At 49.3% G+C, this 19071-nt stretch overlaps 1 protein-coding gene across 1 annotated transcript; it reads left to right on the forward strand.

Moving 5' to 3' along the window:
* Positions 1 to 1326: 1326 nt before the first annotated feature.
* On the forward strand, positions 1327 to 13252 carry CD207 (CD207 molecule). Its single transcript, XM_032410236.1, is given in 8 exon segments — positions 1327 to 1382; positions 8526 to 8664; positions 8757 to 8873; positions 10235 to 10609; positions 11207 to 11358; positions 12340 to 12352; positions 12355 to 12451; positions 12886 to 13252. Coding segments are annotated over 7 exon segments (981 nt in total). The 5' UTR covers positions 1327 to 1382; positions 8526 to 8588; the 3' UTR covers positions 13037 to 13252.
* Positions 13253 to 19071: the final 5819 nt, after the last annotated feature.

The raw sequence follows: 19071 nt of genomic DNA on the forward strand, positions 1-19071 counted from the left end.
CTCTGCCCAATCCTGTCTTCTCCTACTCCCTTCCACAGATGTTGGTTCTTCACAAAAAATCCTGTATACCAAATTCCATCTCAGTGTCTGCTTTTGGAAAACCCAGTCTGAGACATTGCCAAACCTATGATCTTTTTTAAAAAACCTGTTTTTCCAGTGGCATGAGATGTTTGAAATAGCCTGATAGCAGTCCCAGCTCCTAATTTGGGGGAATCATTGTTGGGTTCTCTGGTAGAAATATTCCTCCTCTGGGTACCCTAAGTCAGCAGATCCAGACTTTCAGAAATGAGGTAATACCATTGAGGATGGGTCATCATATGTCAGTGTGAGAGATACTACCTAATTATACTCCTTGGTATAAATACTCTAGATCCATGTATTTTGGGGGAAGAAATAGCCCTATTTTAAAGCAGATGCTACATGCTGCAGAGCAGCTCCCAGTGTTTCAAGGCATTGTCTACTAGCTGCTACTGCAATGGACTCTTCAGTGCTCAAGTCCACTGTTTTATAAGGCCAGCTATTTCTGGGGAATGAACTATTCCCCTAAATAAATCATCCACCCAACCAGTGTATGGAAGAGCCAGGATTCCATGCCAGGACTCAGATTTTTCCACTGGATTGATGGTTTTCAACCTTGACTGCATGTAGGACTCACTCAAGGGTTATTAAAGATGCTGATGCCTGAGCCCCAACCCACACCAAATAAGTCAGAATTTTGGGGGGTGTGGCACTGGCATTTTTTACAAACGTGTTCCAGGAGTTGAGGACCACTGCACTGTGTCCTAGACATGTAGCTCTCATTCTCTACCACCCCACCCAGGGAAGGGGGCTCTGTGAGCATATAGTTCTCATGTGGGTGAGAGTCAGATATATTAGGAGAAAGGTTTACTTGCAGGGAATGAAAGCATGGAGCTGTATTTCTGTACTGTTTTATTTTATTTTATTTAAAGATTTATTTATTTATTTTAGAGAGAGAGAGAGAGGAGGGGCAGAGGGAGAGAATCTTCAAGCAGACTCCCCACTGAGCACAGAGCCAGACACAGGGCTTGATCCCACGACCCATGAGATCGTGACCTGAGCCGAAACCAAGAGTCAGGCACTCAACCGACTGAGCCACCCAGGCGCCTCTGTATCTCTGTACTGTGTTTTAAATAGGAATAGTTTGGGAAAATGTCATATTTTACACCATTTTAAACTGCAATTTTTTTTTATTGTTGCTTTAGGCTTAATCGTAGATACACTTTATTTTCCTTGCAAGAAAACAGGTGGAATGCCAAGAATTATCCAGAGAGAATTGCACTCTGCTGCAGGGCAGGAACCATGGCTGTTTTGTTCAAGGAGGAATTCCCAACATCTAGGCATAGAGCTTGACATGGCACACAGTGAGTACTTGATAAATTTCACTGGATGGGTAAATGGATGCTGGAGTGAATGAATGTGACGCAATACCATGCATTTCTGTGGGGATATTCCCAGTAGAGATAGGATGGAAGACGCTCATCCTAAGGGTCCTGGATGAAAGCTGCAGCTGTAGGGAGCAGGGACATTTATAGGGAACATGGGGAGGCAAAGGAAGTTTAAGGTTCCAGTTAGGGAGACTGACCCAGTTAAAGGGCCAGCTGGAGAGCTTAAGTTGGGGAAAGAAGTTCGTACATAGTAAGCTGGGAAAATAAACTAAAAGCATGAAATGGTGGCTGAGAGCAGTTATCTCATTACTTGCTGAAAAAGAGCAAAATCGAAATATTTGGAAAGAGAAACCTATTGTTAAAGTTGAAGAAGAAAGTTGGAGGGAACCATACACAGCATCGGGGTATGAAGTGAATGGTGTTATGATTTGTTAGAGTGTGGGCATAGGTTGGGATTTTGAAACTTATTGGCTTAGTGGTTTTAGTTTGCAGAGGACAGAAAGCCCTGTTGTGGCATTGGAGATATTATTGTGGGACTTGGGGTTTTCAGAGGTCTTGTTCTTTTTTTGTGGGTTTGGGCGCAGATTTGCGTAGCACGTGCGTCACAGAAGTCGCATTAAGAGAGAACTGGACACTGGCTGGGTTTTCCTTACACTGGGCATTAGGAACTTGACTCAAGTTGCCAAGCCAGATCCCTGTGCTCAAGGACTAAGTGATGATTATACAAGTTATTTATGCAGTGCGCCTGGAGGTGAAGGGTTAGCTCTCCTTCCAGCCCTCCCCCTGCCCTTCTGGGGGAGGGGACCCTGGCCGAGAGCAGTGTGAAAAATGGATTAATGAATTATGAAATATGTGCCACGGGTGACACTGTGGTCCACATCAGTTCTTCAGTTTCTCCTTGGTCAGTGACTAGTGCTAACTCCTGACCGGTGTGGTTAAGGGGACAGTTTTGATTCTGGGGATGCTCTTCTGGGTGTTTCATGACATCTCTTCCCCACAAAGGCTGAGGCTCACTTAATTTCACCTCTTGTCCTTTTCTCTGTTCAAGACCATAACCGGCAGCTCTCCACTGTTACCCAAGTTTTGTCTGACTGGGAGCAGAGCGGCTGGGGCTGCAGGGTGCCCGGAGAGCCTGTGGTTCCCGCCCCATGTTGGGTCTGTGGTCCCTAGCGCTCTGGGACCTCCTAAAAGTTAACTAGCCTTCAGTAACCGGCTTCCTGGATGAGCTGGACGGTTAGACAGCACCTTTATGATTTCCCATCATTTCCCCTTCTAACCTGCTCTCCTTTCTTGTTCCTCCGCACGCCTGCATGGAACCTCCCGCAGCTCTTATAGCTTTCCTGATCACATTAATATACCCCCCAAGTCTGGTCAGATAATCACAAAAGTGCACACCCTCATCAAACTAGCGTTTCTCGCCTTGCCCAGGCCAGGCTCAGTCACAGAAGCATGAGATGGTGGAGGGAGGGCTTGACTTTTTGTCTTATTCCCCTCCCTTCTCTCCTCCTCACTCCTACCCACCCCACCCCCAAACTGTACTTTATTCCAGGTGACAGGAAGGTCTTCCTTGATAGGGACAGTTGAAATCTGGTATTCGCCACCCATAGGTGGAGCATATCCTAAATGTTCATTTTCTTTTAAGATTTTTTTTTTAAGATTTTTATTTATATATTTGACAGAGAGAGACACAGCAAGAGAGGGAACACAAGCAGGGGGAGTGGGAGAGGGAGAAGCAGGCTTCCCGAGGAGCAGGGAGCCTGATGCGGGGCTCGATCCCAGGACCCTGGGATCATGACCTGAGCCAAAGGCAGACGCTTAACGACTGAGCCACCCAGGCGCCCCTCCCCCATTCACTTTATTTTTATTATTATTATTTTTTTAACATATAATATATTATTTGTACAGGTCTGTGATTCATCAGTCTTACACAATTCACAGCGTTCACCATAGCACATACCCTCCCCATTCACTTTAAATACACTATTTTTTAGAGCAGTTTTAAGTTCCAAGTAAAATTAAACAAAGTATAGAGAGTTCTCATACAGCCCCTGCCCAGCCTTCCCCCAGCCTCCTCCACTGTCAACATCCCCCCACCAGAGCAGTCCCTTTGTTACAGCTGATGAACCCACACCGACATACCATTCTCACTCAAAGCCCGTAGTTCACATTTGGGTTCACTCTTGTACATTTTATGGATTTTGACCAATGTATAATGATAGGTACTCACTAGTACAGCATCATACAGAATAGTTTCACTGCCCTGAAAATCCTCTGTGCTCCACCCATCCCTCCCTCCCTCCCCTGTTATCTCTGGGCGACTACTGATCTTTTTACTGTGTCCCTAGTTTGCCTTTTCCAGAATGTCGTATAGTTCGAACCATATAGTATGTAGCCTATTCAAATTGGCTTCTTTAACTTAATAATATGCATTTAAGGTTCTTCCATGTCCTTTCATGGCTTGATAGCTCATTTCTTTTTAGTGCTGAATAATATTCTGTTATCTGGGTGTGTACCAGTTTATTCATCCATTCACCTACTGAAGGCCTTAGACCTTTCTTTCATGTGTCAAGTACCAGATTCTTTATCTCTCAAATTCTAGGGATATATACCAAGCTTTCTGAATGGTTCTATTAAGGCTACCCTAACTTAATATGGTAGGCAGAATAATGGCCCCAAAGATGTACACATTCTAATCCCCAGAGCCTGAGAGTATTTACATGGCATGGCAAAGTGGAATTAAGTTTGATAATCAGCTGGCTTTAAGATAGGGAAATTATCCTGGATTATCTGGTTGGGCCCAATATAAAGGTCCTTAAAAATAGAAACAGAAGGCAGAAGACTCTGTGTCAGAGTGATGTGATGTGATGTGATAGGAACCCAACATGCTGATGCTCTGAACCAAGCAATGTGGGGGCTAAAAAGGGGGAGTCATTTCCCAAAGGAAGGGGACTCTTGATATCAGAAATGGGGATGGGAAGGATGCTGAGGAAAATAAGCAGGAGCTGTCCCGTTAGATACTTCTATAAATACATGCACGTAGTTAGGTATAGCTGTGGATCTATGTACAGACGTACACACACGCACATGCACATGTACCTACAAGGACGTAGTTAGGAAGAAAGACTGTGTACAGCTTTTTTTTGGTGGTAGATAGTTTTTTTTTTCTTTTTGCTTACCTGGATTTTTTTCTATAATGAATATCATCATTAGTGATATAATAAAGAAATAAAAGATTTAAAAAGAAACTAGGCATACTTTTCCCAAGAGTCCTTTGTTACTTTCCTGACATGAATCTGCCTTTCCTGCTAAGGTCACAGGCAAGAGCTCTTTGACTTGGATGGTTCAAAGCAGCTTGAAACACAGTGATCCTTCCATATAGCCAGGCGACTCACCCATATCCACACCACCCTGCTTATGATGCCACCAGATGTAATGGCCTGTTCACTGAGGTCTGGCCCATTGTCATTGTTCCAGAGAAACCTGCCCCTACATAATGTCCTGAAAAAGAGGAACCTTTTCCCAAGGTCAAGGGAGACCTGGAGAGGCCCCCTGCAGTGTCCTTGGTTCTTGGTCCTTTTCAGTCTTGGGAGAGTCTTGGGAGAGTCTTGGGAGATGCCCATGTTTTCAATAAGAGGAACACTATTTCTGCAGGCAGTCTCTAGCTGTCTTTCTCCTTGCATCTGGTGCACAGTGGGTGTCCCAGAGGAATGCAAGGATGAGCGGTCCCACCGAGAATTGCTTTCCTGTTGGTTTCTCTGCCCTCGCCCCTGTTGCCAGGACACATTCCTAGAGGGTAGCCTGGGATCCCTTGATTATCTGGGGTCTGCTGGTCAAACCTGGCATCACATTACACACAAGGGTCCTCTCTGAGGCTGTGGACAAGGCTGACCAGCTGTCACAGTGTCTTCTTTCTCACGTCATAGCCATTCTCCCCTCTCTGCGTCCCCCTTCTCCTCCCCACCCCCTCTCCCGGTGTGTTGTCCACTCTAATTTCCTTGACTGGAGGGACCTGGATTCCTCTCCTTGGAGATGAGTCTTGGCCCTCCTGGGGCATTTCAAGCAGCCTAGGTCTCCTCTCCACTCCCGCTGATTGTGTCCATGGTCCACCCCCAAGCAGAAGGAGAGTCCTGACCAGAGAAGGGGAGAAGTGGCCTGTTTCCTTCCTCCACCCTTCTCCAAAGAAGGTCTTCGAGCCCCAGGGGCATGGCGAGTGGGAAAACAGAGAGATGAGCATGAACTTCCCTTCCTCTTATCACAGCAGTGATTTTTGGTCACTCCAAGTCTGGCCCAAAGTTCCTCCTCTGTTTGGAAGAGCTGGACTTGCCTGAGTGTCCAGGAGAACCTCCCATTTTCCTGGCAGGAGAGTATGGCTGAGGCACCTGCCTCCTTCTCTGTCTTTTTTCCTCCCAGGCTGTCAGGTCAGGGGCCAGAAAGACCCCCAGAGGGATGCACGGGAGATGTGCTCAGTCAATACCTGCAGATAGGTGAGCACAGCCTTAGGAAAAGAGCTCGTGACTCATTCCTTCCCTGCCAAGTGGGAAATGAAACTCCTCATGGCTGGGACTTTTACATCCACCATCTCTAAAACCTCAGTGGGCCCACAGTCCAGGATTTCGGTTGCTTCTTGCTTAGCTTCCTCATGCTGGATCAGCAGAATATCTATGTGAGGCTCCCATTTCCATCACTCAGAGTAGACACGCCCCCCCAAGCCTAACCCTTCTTACGCAGTGGGCTCCAGCTTGGTGCAGCCTCTGGATCCTTTCCTGGGACCAGTGAGAGGGCATATAGGCATTTCATCAGTACCTCATGCTACAAACCAGCAGAGGTTTGGGAAAATCAACTCTTTGACAGGGAAGAGGCCACACACTCCAGGTCATGTTGTGTGGCAGCTTCTGTCCCTCACATGCCTCAGGAGGGGACCAGGATCCCCAAAGCCCCTTCTACCAGAGCCTTGAGTAACTTGGCTTCTTCTCTACCCCAGGCCCTGGACTATAACAGGTTGTAGATGTAGGGCCAGAAGCCAGGAGCAGAAGGGCTGAGATGACTCTGGGATTTGACTGGGTACCAAACATGATAGCCCAGAAGCAGAACATTCTAACCCCTTCTGAACACTGGTGGAACCAAGGTTCTGCAACCAAATGAGCAGCCTGAAGAGAGTGGGTATAGTCATAAGTGTTCAGAGATAGGCAGTGAGTTAGTGTGAGGCCTTCGGTTTGGGGGATTAACTAATGTTAAAGGTTAGAAGAGGTAGCAGTCCTGGAAACTACAGACAGAATGTGGGTAGGGAGGAGATGAGATAGGGTGAAAGGGACACCACCCCTGTGGCCCAGCTTCTTTCCCACCATGTGGGAATTGTGGTGAAGACTCCCCTCTGGGTCAGTCCTCATCCAGTGAGAGGAGCAGCTCCAGTCTGAGGCCCAGCCCACCTGGAGAGAGAGCAGCAAGGGACTCGTAAGTATAGCGGGCTGAGTAGGGAGGTGGGATCCTCTCAGATATAAAAGTAGCAGAAGCGCCTGCAAGGAGAGGTGGCTATTTCCTTGGCCTTCCTCATTTATTTCCAACCCTTGTCCCTGACGCCGCACTGTCATCCAGATCCACTGGCCCAGATTCAGCAAGGCTGGGCCAGCTTTCTCGTCCTGTGGCCAGAATTGTCATGCATTTTTGGGTAAGGTATAAATCACAATTCTCTCATGTCTTTGCTGTGGAAATGAATGAGAACTGCTAGAAAGAAGCAGTAGCTTCTGGAAGACAGATCCCGATCCACAGACTGTAGGTTTCAGGGTTGAGAAATGATCAGCCATCAACTCTTCCATCCACTGATTTCCCATCTATTTAGCCAGCCGGCCAGCCAGCCAGCCAGCCAACCATCCATCCATCTAATCTGGACCAACTCCCTTCCTTTTCCCTCCCTCTCTCCTCTCCTCTCTTCCATCTTCTCTTTCTTATCTTCCAAGTAATATTTTAGAATCTGTTATGTACCAGGTTTCTCAGATGTGGCAGACTTCTTCAAAGCATAAGAAGCTTCCCAGGAGAGAACTTAGTCCTTCACTGAGCCCCACATCAGCTCCTATTTGCCCTTGGCTTCTCCCACATATGAAGGAGCAGTTCCTGGCCTGATGGCGCTGAGCCTTCCCACTTTGAGAAGCTCACAAGTGCAGGAAGCAGGGAGGAGAACCCACATCTTACACTTACATGTTGAATCTCCAAGCCCCACTTTTGTAAAGGGATGCTGTATCATCTAAGATGCCTTAATAACAGCAAGTATTTTATTGCGGTGGTCTTCTTATTGGTCTCCTTGCTTCTAGGCTTCCCACATCCTATTCGATGTTCCTCACTACTATCAGAGTGAACTTTCTTCAATGTCCCTGTCCTTGTCTCTCTCCTACCCGAAGGCCTTCGTTGGCTCCATATCACCCATAAGTCAAAGTTCAAGCTTCTTAATATGACCCCAGGTGCCTCTAGCCCCATGCCCTTCCCACTCCTGTCACATACTTTACATTCCAACACCACCAAACGGACCTCCATGCTGTCTTATGCCCCCATGCTTCTAAATATGCTAATCCTTCTCCCTGGAACTTTTTACCATTATTCCATCTTTGTGCTTCCTTTGAATGGTGCATATTCTTCTACTGTTACGCTCATCACACTGTATTGTAATTTATTTGCTCTGGTCGGTCTTTCCTACCAGACTGTGAGCTGCTGGAGGACAGACTATGAGTTAGCCATAACTAGTCCTTGCACAGGGCCTGGTACTTAGGAGGCCCAGTATGTATCTGTGGGATGAATGCACGCATAGATGGACGACGGATGAAGGAAGTCCTTGCACAGGGCCTGGTACTTAGGAGGCACTCAGTATGTATCTGTGGGATGAATGCACGCATAGATGGACGACGGATGAAGGGAGTCTTATAAAAGAACTAGAGTAGCGCTGGGACAATAGGGTTAAAGTGTCTGTGTAACAGGCCCCTGGAGAAGACAAATGGCCTCTTCCTGAGAGCTCAGAACTTTGCAGAGAGGATTGACCTGTGGCTGTGGCCAGGCAAGGTGCCTAAGCCAGGAATGGGGAACTTTGGGATGATATGACCACCTCCTGTGGGACTCACTTCCCGTTTCTTCTAGATAAAAGGTCCTTGGAGAGCCAGCCAGCTGGAAGCACGTGTGCTGCAGGGGTGAGCGTGCAGAATGAAGGCTGCTGAGAGCGAGGTCCCAGATGTGCACTTCACTGTGGATAAGCAGAATATCTCCCTCTGGCCCCGAGGCAAGCACCAGCCTCTGCTCAGAATCTGCTTGCTGCTCTGTGTTCTGCTGTTGGCGGGTCCTTCAACAAATGTTCTCTTCTTCTTCTGGTAGAGCCTCCTCCCAGGACTGGCCCGTGTCTGGTTCTGAGGAAGCCTCTCACGGTCCAGGCTACACTCATCATCTTGACGCTGGGCCTGACCTCCTCCAACCTGCTGTAGGCCACTCTCTGTAAGTCCTCAGGTTTTATTGTCCCAGTTTTGTCCTTCTCCACAGCCAGCTCCCTCAACGTCCAGACCCTCTCCTTCCTGCTGTCCAATTGTGTCTCCCACTTCTGGCTTTTCCATTCGTCTCATTTCTCCTCTTTCCAGGTGCATTCATGGGGGTCCCCTGTCCCCAGTAAGATGAGCTGCTCCTCTCTCCTTCCTGATTCCAGGGAGATTTTCCTGATTGGGATCAGCATTTGCATGCTTGTGCTCAAGGATATGCTCTTTTGTCCGCAGGAAACATTCACCCATTTCTTCATCCCATGTCATCCCCACCCCGCCCCCTGAGCTGTGTCCCTTTTATTTGGAGCCTTGTGGGCAGCCCTTAGCAGTGAGCAAACTGTTTCCTGACCCCACAAAAGAAGGACTTCCAACTGTGTCCTCAGCCCCAACCGACGAGGTGGAGAATCTGCCAATGAGCAGAGAGATCTCCTGGTTCACCATTCTTACCAGGACCCCTTCATGCTTTCTTCATTCTTCTTCCCATTCCTGCTAAGGTCACATCAAGGGAGGCTTCCTACTTGTTCACCGGATGTGTGACTTATCTTTCCTCCTCTTTTGCGTTGCCCAGCCCCTCATGTTCTCTGCTAGCAGAGCCTTCTCCCTCCCACCAGGTCTCCAGACAGCAGGGGAAGGGAACATGTGTCTTCTCCCTTCAAGGCTTTGGGACAAAGTTGGTCTCAGACTCAGAGCCTCTGAGCAGAGTTTCCTCTTGGTTCATCATTGGTCTCCTATCTAACATGCAAGCCTGTGACCTGAACAGAGAGTGACAGTGGGTGGGACAAGGGAAGGGGAGAAATTGTTTCATAATTCCCTCTTTCCGTATTCTCTGGAGGAAAAGTCACTTTCAGATTGGAAGTCTGTCCTGCCTGGCTGGCTCCCATCCTGGCCACAGGGGGCCCGTGGGCAGATGTGGGAAGCGTGCTGCCCTATCTGATGTCACTGCAGGGGAGAGAGCTGGAAAGTGGGTGATGGAGCCCGGGGATGCAACAAGCAGGTAACTAGGGCATCCTTTGTGCCCTGAACACACAAAGAAAATTTAGGACTGGGTACTAATCCCCACTTCTGCTTGCCTGTGAGGTCCTCCAACAGAGTCTGTGTTTTATTAGTCTTTGCATTATCTGCATCTCCAAGAGTTCCTGGCCAGCACTCAGTGCCCATCGCGCGTGTTTGTTGAATGAGTACATTACAAATGAATGGAGGGTAAGCAACAGGTCTTTGGGTAGCTTGAGCCTATCCCCTCCTTTCCCTTCCTTTTATCACCCTGACAACACTCCCAGTCCCTGGCAATCCCCTTGGCTGACCTCTTGACTTTCTCAAATCCAGATCCCTGGTTTATGCACACAATATCAGATGTAAAGACCAATGCCCAGTTGCTGAAAGGCCGTGTGGACAACATCAGCACTCTGGGTTCTGAGATCAAGAGGAATAGAGGTGGTGTGGAGGCAAGCAGCATCCAGGTCCGGATGGTGAATGCCAGCCTGGATCATGCGCGTTCTCAGATCGGGAAGTTGGAAGCCGGTGTGAGGGAAGCCGATGCACAGATCCAGATGTTAACAAGAAGATGGGAGGAGGTCAATGATTTAAATGCCCAAATTCCAGTGTTAAAAAGAGATTTGGATAAAGCCAGTTCTTTAAATGCAAAGGTCCGGGGACTCCAGAGCAGTTTGGAGAACATCAGCAAGTTGCTCAAGCGGCAAAGTAAGTGACTCAGAAAAGAATGTTGCAAGCTGACCAGTGGCCCGTGGGGCCTTAACAGCCTCAAGCATGAGGCCGTCAGGCTGGTGTGTGTGGAAGGAAGGGGAAGAGGAACCGGGCAGGCATGGTTGGACAGTTAAGAAGCAAGGGCTCAGCAGTGGGCTTGGAGGACTTAGGGGCTGTTCAGGAGAGAAGGGACCAGGAGCCAGCATGGGCTCTCACACCAAGGCACAGAGTATGAAGGCATTAGGGAGTCTCTGTCCTGGCCCACACCTAGCTATTTATCCATTGAGTTCCTTCCCCAAAGCTGGGGGGCTCAGCCCCTTGTGATGGTCGACAGAGAATTGCTTCCCTCTCGGGGGATAGACAGATTCTTGATCAATGTCTCTAACTCTCCCCTATCTTAACCCAGAGACTCTACCACTCTCAGCCAGACTTTCAGCAGGTCGGACAGTGTCCCTGAGCCCCACACAAGGACCCCAGGACCCCAGAGCCCAGCTCCATCCACTGCTGTCTCTGCAACCCCACTCGAGAGCCACCTGCAGCCAGCACCCAGAGGAAACAGGGACCCCAGTGTTCATCTTTCACCTTGTTCTCCAGATGACGTTCTGCAGATGATTTCTCAAGGTTGGAAGTACTTCAAGGAGAATTTTTATTACTTTTCTCAAATCCCAAAGACCTGGTACAGTGCCCAGCAGTTCTGTATGTCCAGGGATTCACACCCGACCTCGGTGGCCTCAGAGAGTGAACAGGTGTGCTGTTCTGATGGGCTCTCGGAAGGGGGTGTATTAATAGCTGTTTCAGGCAGGATGGGCAGGAGTATGGTGCAGTGACAAAAATCCCCAAATATCAGTGACCTGAGAGTGGGGGATTACTTCTCAGTTACACTGCATGTCCAACAAAGGCCTGCAAGGGGTTCTGCCCATTGTGGTTACTCAAGGACCTACGCCAAAAGAGACTTCATCTCAACGTATGTTTCCACAATTGCTGAAGCAGAGAAAGAGAACATGTTGGCTCTTAAGCTTCTGCCTGGAAATAACAGACATCATTTCTGCTCATACTTCACTGACCAAAGCAAACGATGCAGTAGTCCCAGCTTCAGAGAGGGCTGGAGGTACAATCTTTCCATGGGCCCAGAAAACAAAAGCATTTGTGTATAGCATTAAAAACACTACGTAACCCAAGAAATCTCCTACCTGGTCAGCAGAATATTGAACGAGCCCCTTTCATCTGGGAGGTGGGCTAGTAGAGTAAGAATGTGTGCTCTGGAGTCAGTCTAGAATCCCAACCCTGCCCCTAACTAGCCCTAGAGCCCCGGGTAGGTTACTTAACTTCATTAGCTCAGCCTGTTCATCAATGAAACACACATGATAATAGTCCTGCTTCAGAGAAGAGCTGAGTAGATGCATATTAAGTGCTCACTACGTTTAGTTATTATGATCTAGGCCCTTCTCCTGGGGTCCCTGCTCTGGGGTTTAGCTGAGTCTTTCTTGTGCTTAACACCTGCTTCCTGAGGGGCCGAAAGGCCTGAGTCCTGTGTCTGTTAGTTGTGGGGTAAAGACAAATCAGAATTTGGAAGATGGACTCTGGGTAGGGAGAGGAAGGGGCTTGAGAGAGGTCAGTGTGTGGTGTGTCCATGGAGCTGTCACTGAGGACAGGTGAAGGCCACCCAGAGAGACAGATGTTCCAGCTGTGAGTCGTGGCGATGTCTCACTCCTTCTCCTTCCCTACAGGAGTTTCTGTACAAGGTGGACTTTTCTACTGGGTCGGCCTGACCAAAGCCGGGAGTGAGGGGGATTGGTACTGGGTAGGTAAGACTCCATTTGACAAGGTCCAGAGTGCACGGTAAGCCCCAGAGCCTCCTTTCCAGCCTGATTTTCCTAGGCCAGGGCCAGGGCACAAAGGATGGGGTGACTACAGGGTTTGTGGTTCTTCCCTGTTCTCTGCTACTCATTGCTCATGGGACTGGGGACAAATCCGTGGCCTCTCTATGGCTTCTGGGGTTTGGCAGCATGGCTTTCCACCCAGCCTCAGCAGGGCCCCTGTTCTAAGTCTCAGGCTTTGCAATGTGGGTTTGCGTAGGGCCTTGAGAGCGGTGGGCTGGCTTGGCCCTAACTTGGGGGAGTGATTGCAGGTTTTGAGGTTGACAGCTCACCAGTCCCCTTCCTCTCAGGCATGGGAGCAAAAACGTGATGCTATCACCCAGGATCATAGCTGGGTATGAAGCCACTCATTTCTTCGTTGGAAACAAAGTTTTTCTTTGTTTTTTCCTTTGGTAGGTTCTGGATTCCAGGTGAGCCCAACAATTTTGGGAACAATGAACACTGTGCCAATATAAAGATGTCCTCGCTTCAGTCATGGAATGATGCCTCCTGTGACAATAAGCTCTTTTTCATCTGTAAACGGCCCTACATCCTGTCGGAACCATGACAGGACTGGCCCCAAGCTCGCACATTGAGCTCCAATGCTTGTCAAACTCAAGAAAATGCCCCTTTCTTCCAATTCCAGGGTGACTTTGCACCTTCATTTTCCTGGCTTCAGAATTATCCCAGAGGCATCCTGGAGTTCATCTGCTTTGGCTGGGAATTCTCCGACCCCATAGAGGCAGCTGGAATGGAAGGGAGATCTTGGGAAGGGAGAGGAAGGCGGAGAGGATTTAGAAGTTCCAACAGCCTCAGTAAGGTGATCAGGAACTTGGGGTTCCCTGTCCTTTCAGAAAAGCCTGTTTTATCACATGAAAGTTGCTCCAGACCACCCAAACAATTCTCCTGATACCGATGTTTAGAGCTTTTCCAGTCGATCCCATAGAATTCCCAGTTGCCTGCCTATGGGGGCCGAGTTCTTCTCAGTGGGAAGAGCTCTGTACTTGGTGACCCTGTCCAGGCCATGACCCTACTGCCCTCTCTATCATCCACATCTCCTGATGTTTGAGCCCCTTCTTCTCTGAGATGGGGGCAACTGGGTCAGGTCAGGGGCTGACGTGGAAACAAGCCCCCTTTAGAGCTGGATCGGTATCCACGTTCCCTCTCGCTCCACCTCACTAGGCAGACTCCGTGGTCCAGCTCTGTCTTCTGCAGGCCTCCACCCAGCCCAGCCCCTCTGCCTCACCTCCCGCACATCCTCTTCGGGCTGCATTTCCTCTCTGCCCTTTAGGTACAGAGGAAGTGGTCCTCTGTCCCTAGAGAGTTCACCTGCAAACTTCATTAGAATAAAATGCTGCCTGGGTAAACCATGTTTTACCCCTGTGAGCATATTTAATCCTGGATGTACAGATGAATGTGCCGGCAGGACCTTCTGCTCTGCTGGACATAAAGTTCTGGGGCATCCCAGTTGGGGGTTCAAAAATGACAAGGGGTAGAGAAGACCCAGCCCTGGAAATGCCACAAAATATAAGCAGTATTTACCCCTGGTTTTTATTGAAATAAAGGAGAGTGAGCTCTGCAATGTCACACCCCTCTTGGTGGTCTTTCCTCTCCGATGTTCACTGGACAATCTTCTCTTGCCTGGCTTTACTCCTGAGGGGGAGACTTGGCAACGTTTCCCACTCTTCACGAAGACCCTGCTCATGGGTATCAGGTCCAAACCCTGATCCGGTGGCCAAGGCAGGGATCCAGGGCAGGGGCTGTGCCTTCCAGGAGGAGAGCAAAGGGGGGAGCAGGGAGGATGTAGTGTGAGTGCAGGGGTGGGCTCAGCAGAACGCCCTCCTTTCCTTAGGTCCTCATTAGGGCCCTCAGTAGGGTCCTAGGGATAGGACATCTTCCTTTAATGACTGTGACCAGCAGGTGGTGTTCTGGGTGCAAGGGGATCAGGCTTAGGGCAGAGGCATTAAGAGTAAACTTGAAGAAACATGGGACAAATGGGATTTTTAAATGATGGCAATGGATAAGGGATGGGCAGGCAGTGATCGTGTCCATGCAGGAGCATTTGCGGGCCAGTTCCAGAGCCTGCTGAGGTCTGAGGGCGTGGGTGTGTCAGGGCAGAGAAGACGGGCAAGCCGGTGTGGCTACTGCAGGCAAGAGATAATTCTACATTTTCACTAAGAAATATTTTGTGCTTACTCATAAGTCCAAGCAGCAAATTAGGGGAGAATTTTATTTTTTCCCAGTGTTGGATCTCTGGTCATAGCACAGGCTGATACAGAAATCAAATACAAGCTGCTTCTAGGAAGCTATCCCATTGGGTTTCCAAGTATCGTGCTGCTCTCCATTTCACTCTCCCACTTGCCATGTTAGTCCTGATATCTGGGCTGCCACGTTGAGTAGCGTGTGTGGCCCTGCTCCACACTCCGCCTTCCTCCCGAGGTGGCACTTGTCACCGGGACAGCTGATTCAGAAACTTGTATTGTAAGGTCTACAATTTCATGTGCTGCTGTGAATCTTTGAGCCTGTTCTCATCAGATGGTCACCCTGCCTCGCTAGTTCCTCTGTCCACTGGACCAGCTGCACTCCACCCAACTTTCAACCTACTGGGTTCCACGAACCCATCTGCCCGCCAACCCAGGAAGCTATTCCAACAAGCCAATATCACGTCCTCCTGCAGGAATCAGGGCCGCTGTATCTTCTTGTTACTACAGCGCCTGCATTCCACAGTCCTTGCTGGTTCACTCGCCCACAGGTATAACCCCCATGGGGGTTGAGGACACCTGTATCCTATGTGGTGTCCTCCTCCTCCAGACTGTGGGTATATGACTAAGAAACGACTGTCAGTCTCATCCGTTCAGTGTTAGATGCCATCTGTTTGGTCGGCTTCCACTATTTAGGGCAGGAGATCCTTCCCTCACTGCTATGGACTGAATGGTTATGTCCCCTCAAAATTCAGAGGTTGAAATTCTAACCTCCAACATGATGGTGTTAGGAGGTGAGGCCTTAAGGAGGGAATTAGGTCAGGAAGGTGGAGTCCTCACCATGGGTTTCGTGCCCTTATGAAAACAGGCAGGAGAGCTTGCTTTTCTCTCTCTGCCAGGTGGGTTTACAGTAAGATGGCAGTCTGCAAACCAGGAGGAGGGCTCTCAGCAGGAACTGGATCTGCCGGCACCCTGATCTTGGACTGCCCAGCCTCCAGAACAGTGAGAAGTAGGTTTCGCTTGTGTAAGCCTCCTAGTTTGTAGTATTCTTGTTATAGTGGCTTGAATTGACTGCGTCACTCACCACTGGGATGAACAGGCAGTGAGCAGAACGAGGCTGGTCCTGGTGTGAAGAGGTGAGCAGGACCATCCGACCACTTCTCTGGGAAAGAATTTGGGGTAGCAATACCCAGGGGATGAGGCAGCTAACAGGGAAGTCCAGCTGGAAGGCCCTGACTTAGAGAAGGGTTGCTAGGGGCACCTGCAAAAACGAGGGCTAAGCAGAAGCTCCAAGGCAGAAAGGCAGAGCACATGGGAGCGAATCTGGCAGGGAAAAGAGAATGGTGCAGAGGAGAGGGGAGCTGATCTGCAGAGGGGAGGGCAGCGAGTGAAGGCACAAGGACTCTGGCTGCAGAGCTTCCTGGTGCCACCTTAGATCCGGCCCAGCCCTCCTGACCCTCCTGGGTCCTGTGCATGTGGATGCTATGACAAGACTTGCCCCACCCCTCCACCCCATCGTCATTTTTCCAAACAGAAAGAGCCTGAGTCAGTGAGGATATACTGTTATTGGGAGTCTGTGCCTCATGTGTCAGGGTCTTGTGATCTTGACTCACTTATCCCCACATATAGGGTTCACTTCTCCAGTGAGGTCGCTTCATGGGTACCTGCCTTTCTGCATGGTTGAGTGAGGGCCTTCTCCCAGTCACAGACTTCTTGTGTCTGGTTATGTCCTTCCACATGGGAGAAGGGGCGAACAAGTTTCCTGGAGCCTCTATCATGAGGGCACTAATCCCATTTATGAGGACTCCACCCTAATCCCTAATCACTCACCACCTAATCCCTCCCGAAGGCCCCACTTCCTAATACCATCAGATTGGGGGTTAGTATTTCAACATACAAATGTGGAGGGGGACACAGACATTTAGACGGTAACAATCACTGGGTGCAGCCCACACTTAAGGAGTGCGGAGTTATGCCCTACTTTCTTGAAGATGGAGTATCTACACAAATTATTTGGGATTTTTCTGTGTGGGAGATTTATCTATTTGTTTATTTATTCAAACATTTATTTTATCAGTATGGATTCATGGGTTTTATACTTTGGATTATAGCCCAATACAACTTCATTTATTTTCTTGCTCAAATTGTTCCAGTTTTGGCCAGTAAGAGCTCTTTTAGGTGGCTCCTGTGTCTTTTTTTAACATTCCTTCATCATTTTTTTTTTAAAGCATCTCTTTACTTCCAGGCACAACAAGATACTCCAGGTTCATTTTGTATATTTTCTGCCCTGGTCCTAGAATCAGCCATTTCTCCAAAGAGCCCTGGTTTCATTTTTTTAGATAATGATATTAGAAACCAAAATCTGGGTGCTGTGTGTGGCCACCGCAGCTGGGATGTGAGTGCATTTTTTGGCTGAGAGAGCTAGGTAATGTATATGTGGATACCTGATTTTTTTTTTTTTTTTAAAGATCATTATGCCTGCAATATGGTGACAAGACTTGAGGGGGGCAAGGCTAGAGGCAGGGATAATAGTTAGACGATTAACCGAATTAAAGCCGGGTGAGATAGGGCACCAGGACCTGTGATGGGAAGGATTGTTGTTACTGTTGTTGGATTTGCTGTGGGATGCAATTTAGGACACTTTGTGCAGCTGGGTGCTCACATCATGCCCCGAAGCTGCCTCCCTCCAGCCTTACCCTTTGGCTGCATCAGCTTAGCATCAGGGCCAGGCAGACTCTCCCCAGGAGCAACCTGGGTAGCTCCTTGCCTACAACCTCATGGTTTTGCAGCTTCAGAGGAACGAAGTCCCTTTTCCAACAGTTCCAACAAAAATCCAGCATTGGGTGACATGCTCATCCCTAAAGCAATAATGGAGATCAGGGAGATGGGTTATGTTGATCGATCCGCAAGCTTATTCCTGGGACTGGGAATTGGGTCTGGGCTTAGCCTCCCCCCTGCTGGACAGGCTGAGCAGGAGGGAAGGGTACTTCTCAAGACAAAGATCAGCAGAGATGCCAGAAGACGGGAGACTGTCAGCTCTCAGCTGCTGGGGGTCCCAGCTTGCAGGCTGCAGGTCTCCCCTTTCCATCAAAACTACCTGATCTAGCTACTCCCTGGAAGACAGCTGGCCACCCTGTGTCATTAAGGGTTGATATGGGTGACTGAAAAGCTTCTTCAGTGGGCGCCTCGGTGGTTCAGTTGGTTAAGCATCTGCCTGAAGCTCAGGTCATGATCCCAGGGTCCTGGGATCAAGCCCCGCATCGGGCTCCCTGCTCAGTGGGGAGTCTACTTCTTCCTCTCCTTCTGCCCCTCCCCTGGCATATGCTCTCTCTTGCTCACTCTCTCAAATAAATAATTAAAAAAAAAAGAAAGAAAAGCTTCTGCAGCTAGGGGTCTGTACCTCTGAGAGTGTGGCCCTGTGCCCTTCAGTAGGTCAGGAAAAACCAATGTGTAAGAGGTCCCAGTGGATGAATGGTTCTGGTATTAATGTATAAAATGTCATTTGATTTATTCTAGCCAGAGAACAGAGAAACCTCTCAGTAAGGATGTAGCAACCTCCTGGTGTTTCCTGCTGGCAGATGGTGTTCTTATAGGAGAAATAAGAGCTGAGAGCCTGGGATGGGAGGGGAATGGGGACAGAGAAGAGGGGGCAGGACTGAGAGTCCTGCCGGTCACGCCTGAAACCACCACAATTGCAGGACTATGCCCTATCTTGGCCCAGACTCTACCCTTCCAGTTCTGCTTTTGAGGCTCCCTCAGCTTCTCAGACCCCAGAAAGAATCAACTTCTGAGTGGCCCTGGCCTGGGCCCTTCCTGAGTGTGGGGAAATGGAAACCAAAGCGGGCTCTTGCTTTTCTTCTGCCCCCCCCCCCCACCACCGGGGCCTCTTCTGGGCCTCTGGGGAGGGACCTCAAGCAACTCTCCTTTCAGACAGAGGTGAAGGGGTTTGCTAGACACTCCTGGGGTGTCAGGCAGAGCGGTTGACTGCTCCAGAAATGGGTGCCTTAAAATTCCTCCTGTGTCCTTTCCTCTCAGGTCAGATTGCAATGGATAGGAGGAAACAGGCCAGCAGATGCTGGATCTGCCCTCTACACACACACACACACACACACACACACACACTGCCATGGAGTCATGAACTGCGTATAGACAAGCACCCCCTCCCTCGCCCTGTACATGTGCTGTGCACTCAGCTAGCTGCTGGCCGAGTTGACAGTGGCCTCCGTGACGCAAGCTCTTCTTGGGCAGAAGCTGCTCTCCCGACCCCTCCCCGGGACAAGGCACTTGCAGGACAGCGTCTCCACCATTTCAGTTGAGCTGCAGGCTTCTTAGCGCTTGGAGGGCCTGTGGGAGGCTGACTCCGGGATCTGGGAAAAAGCCGTGGGAATAGGATGTAGAAACT

Source organism: Phoca vitulina, unplaced genomic scaffold (genome assembly GCF_004348235.1).
Source record: "Phoca vitulina isolate PV1807 unplaced genomic scaffold, GSC_HSeal_1.0 scaffold12, whole genome shotgun sequence".
Classification (NCBI taxonomy): Eukaryota; Metazoa; Chordata; class Mammalia; order Carnivora; family Phocidae; genus Phoca; species Phoca vitulina.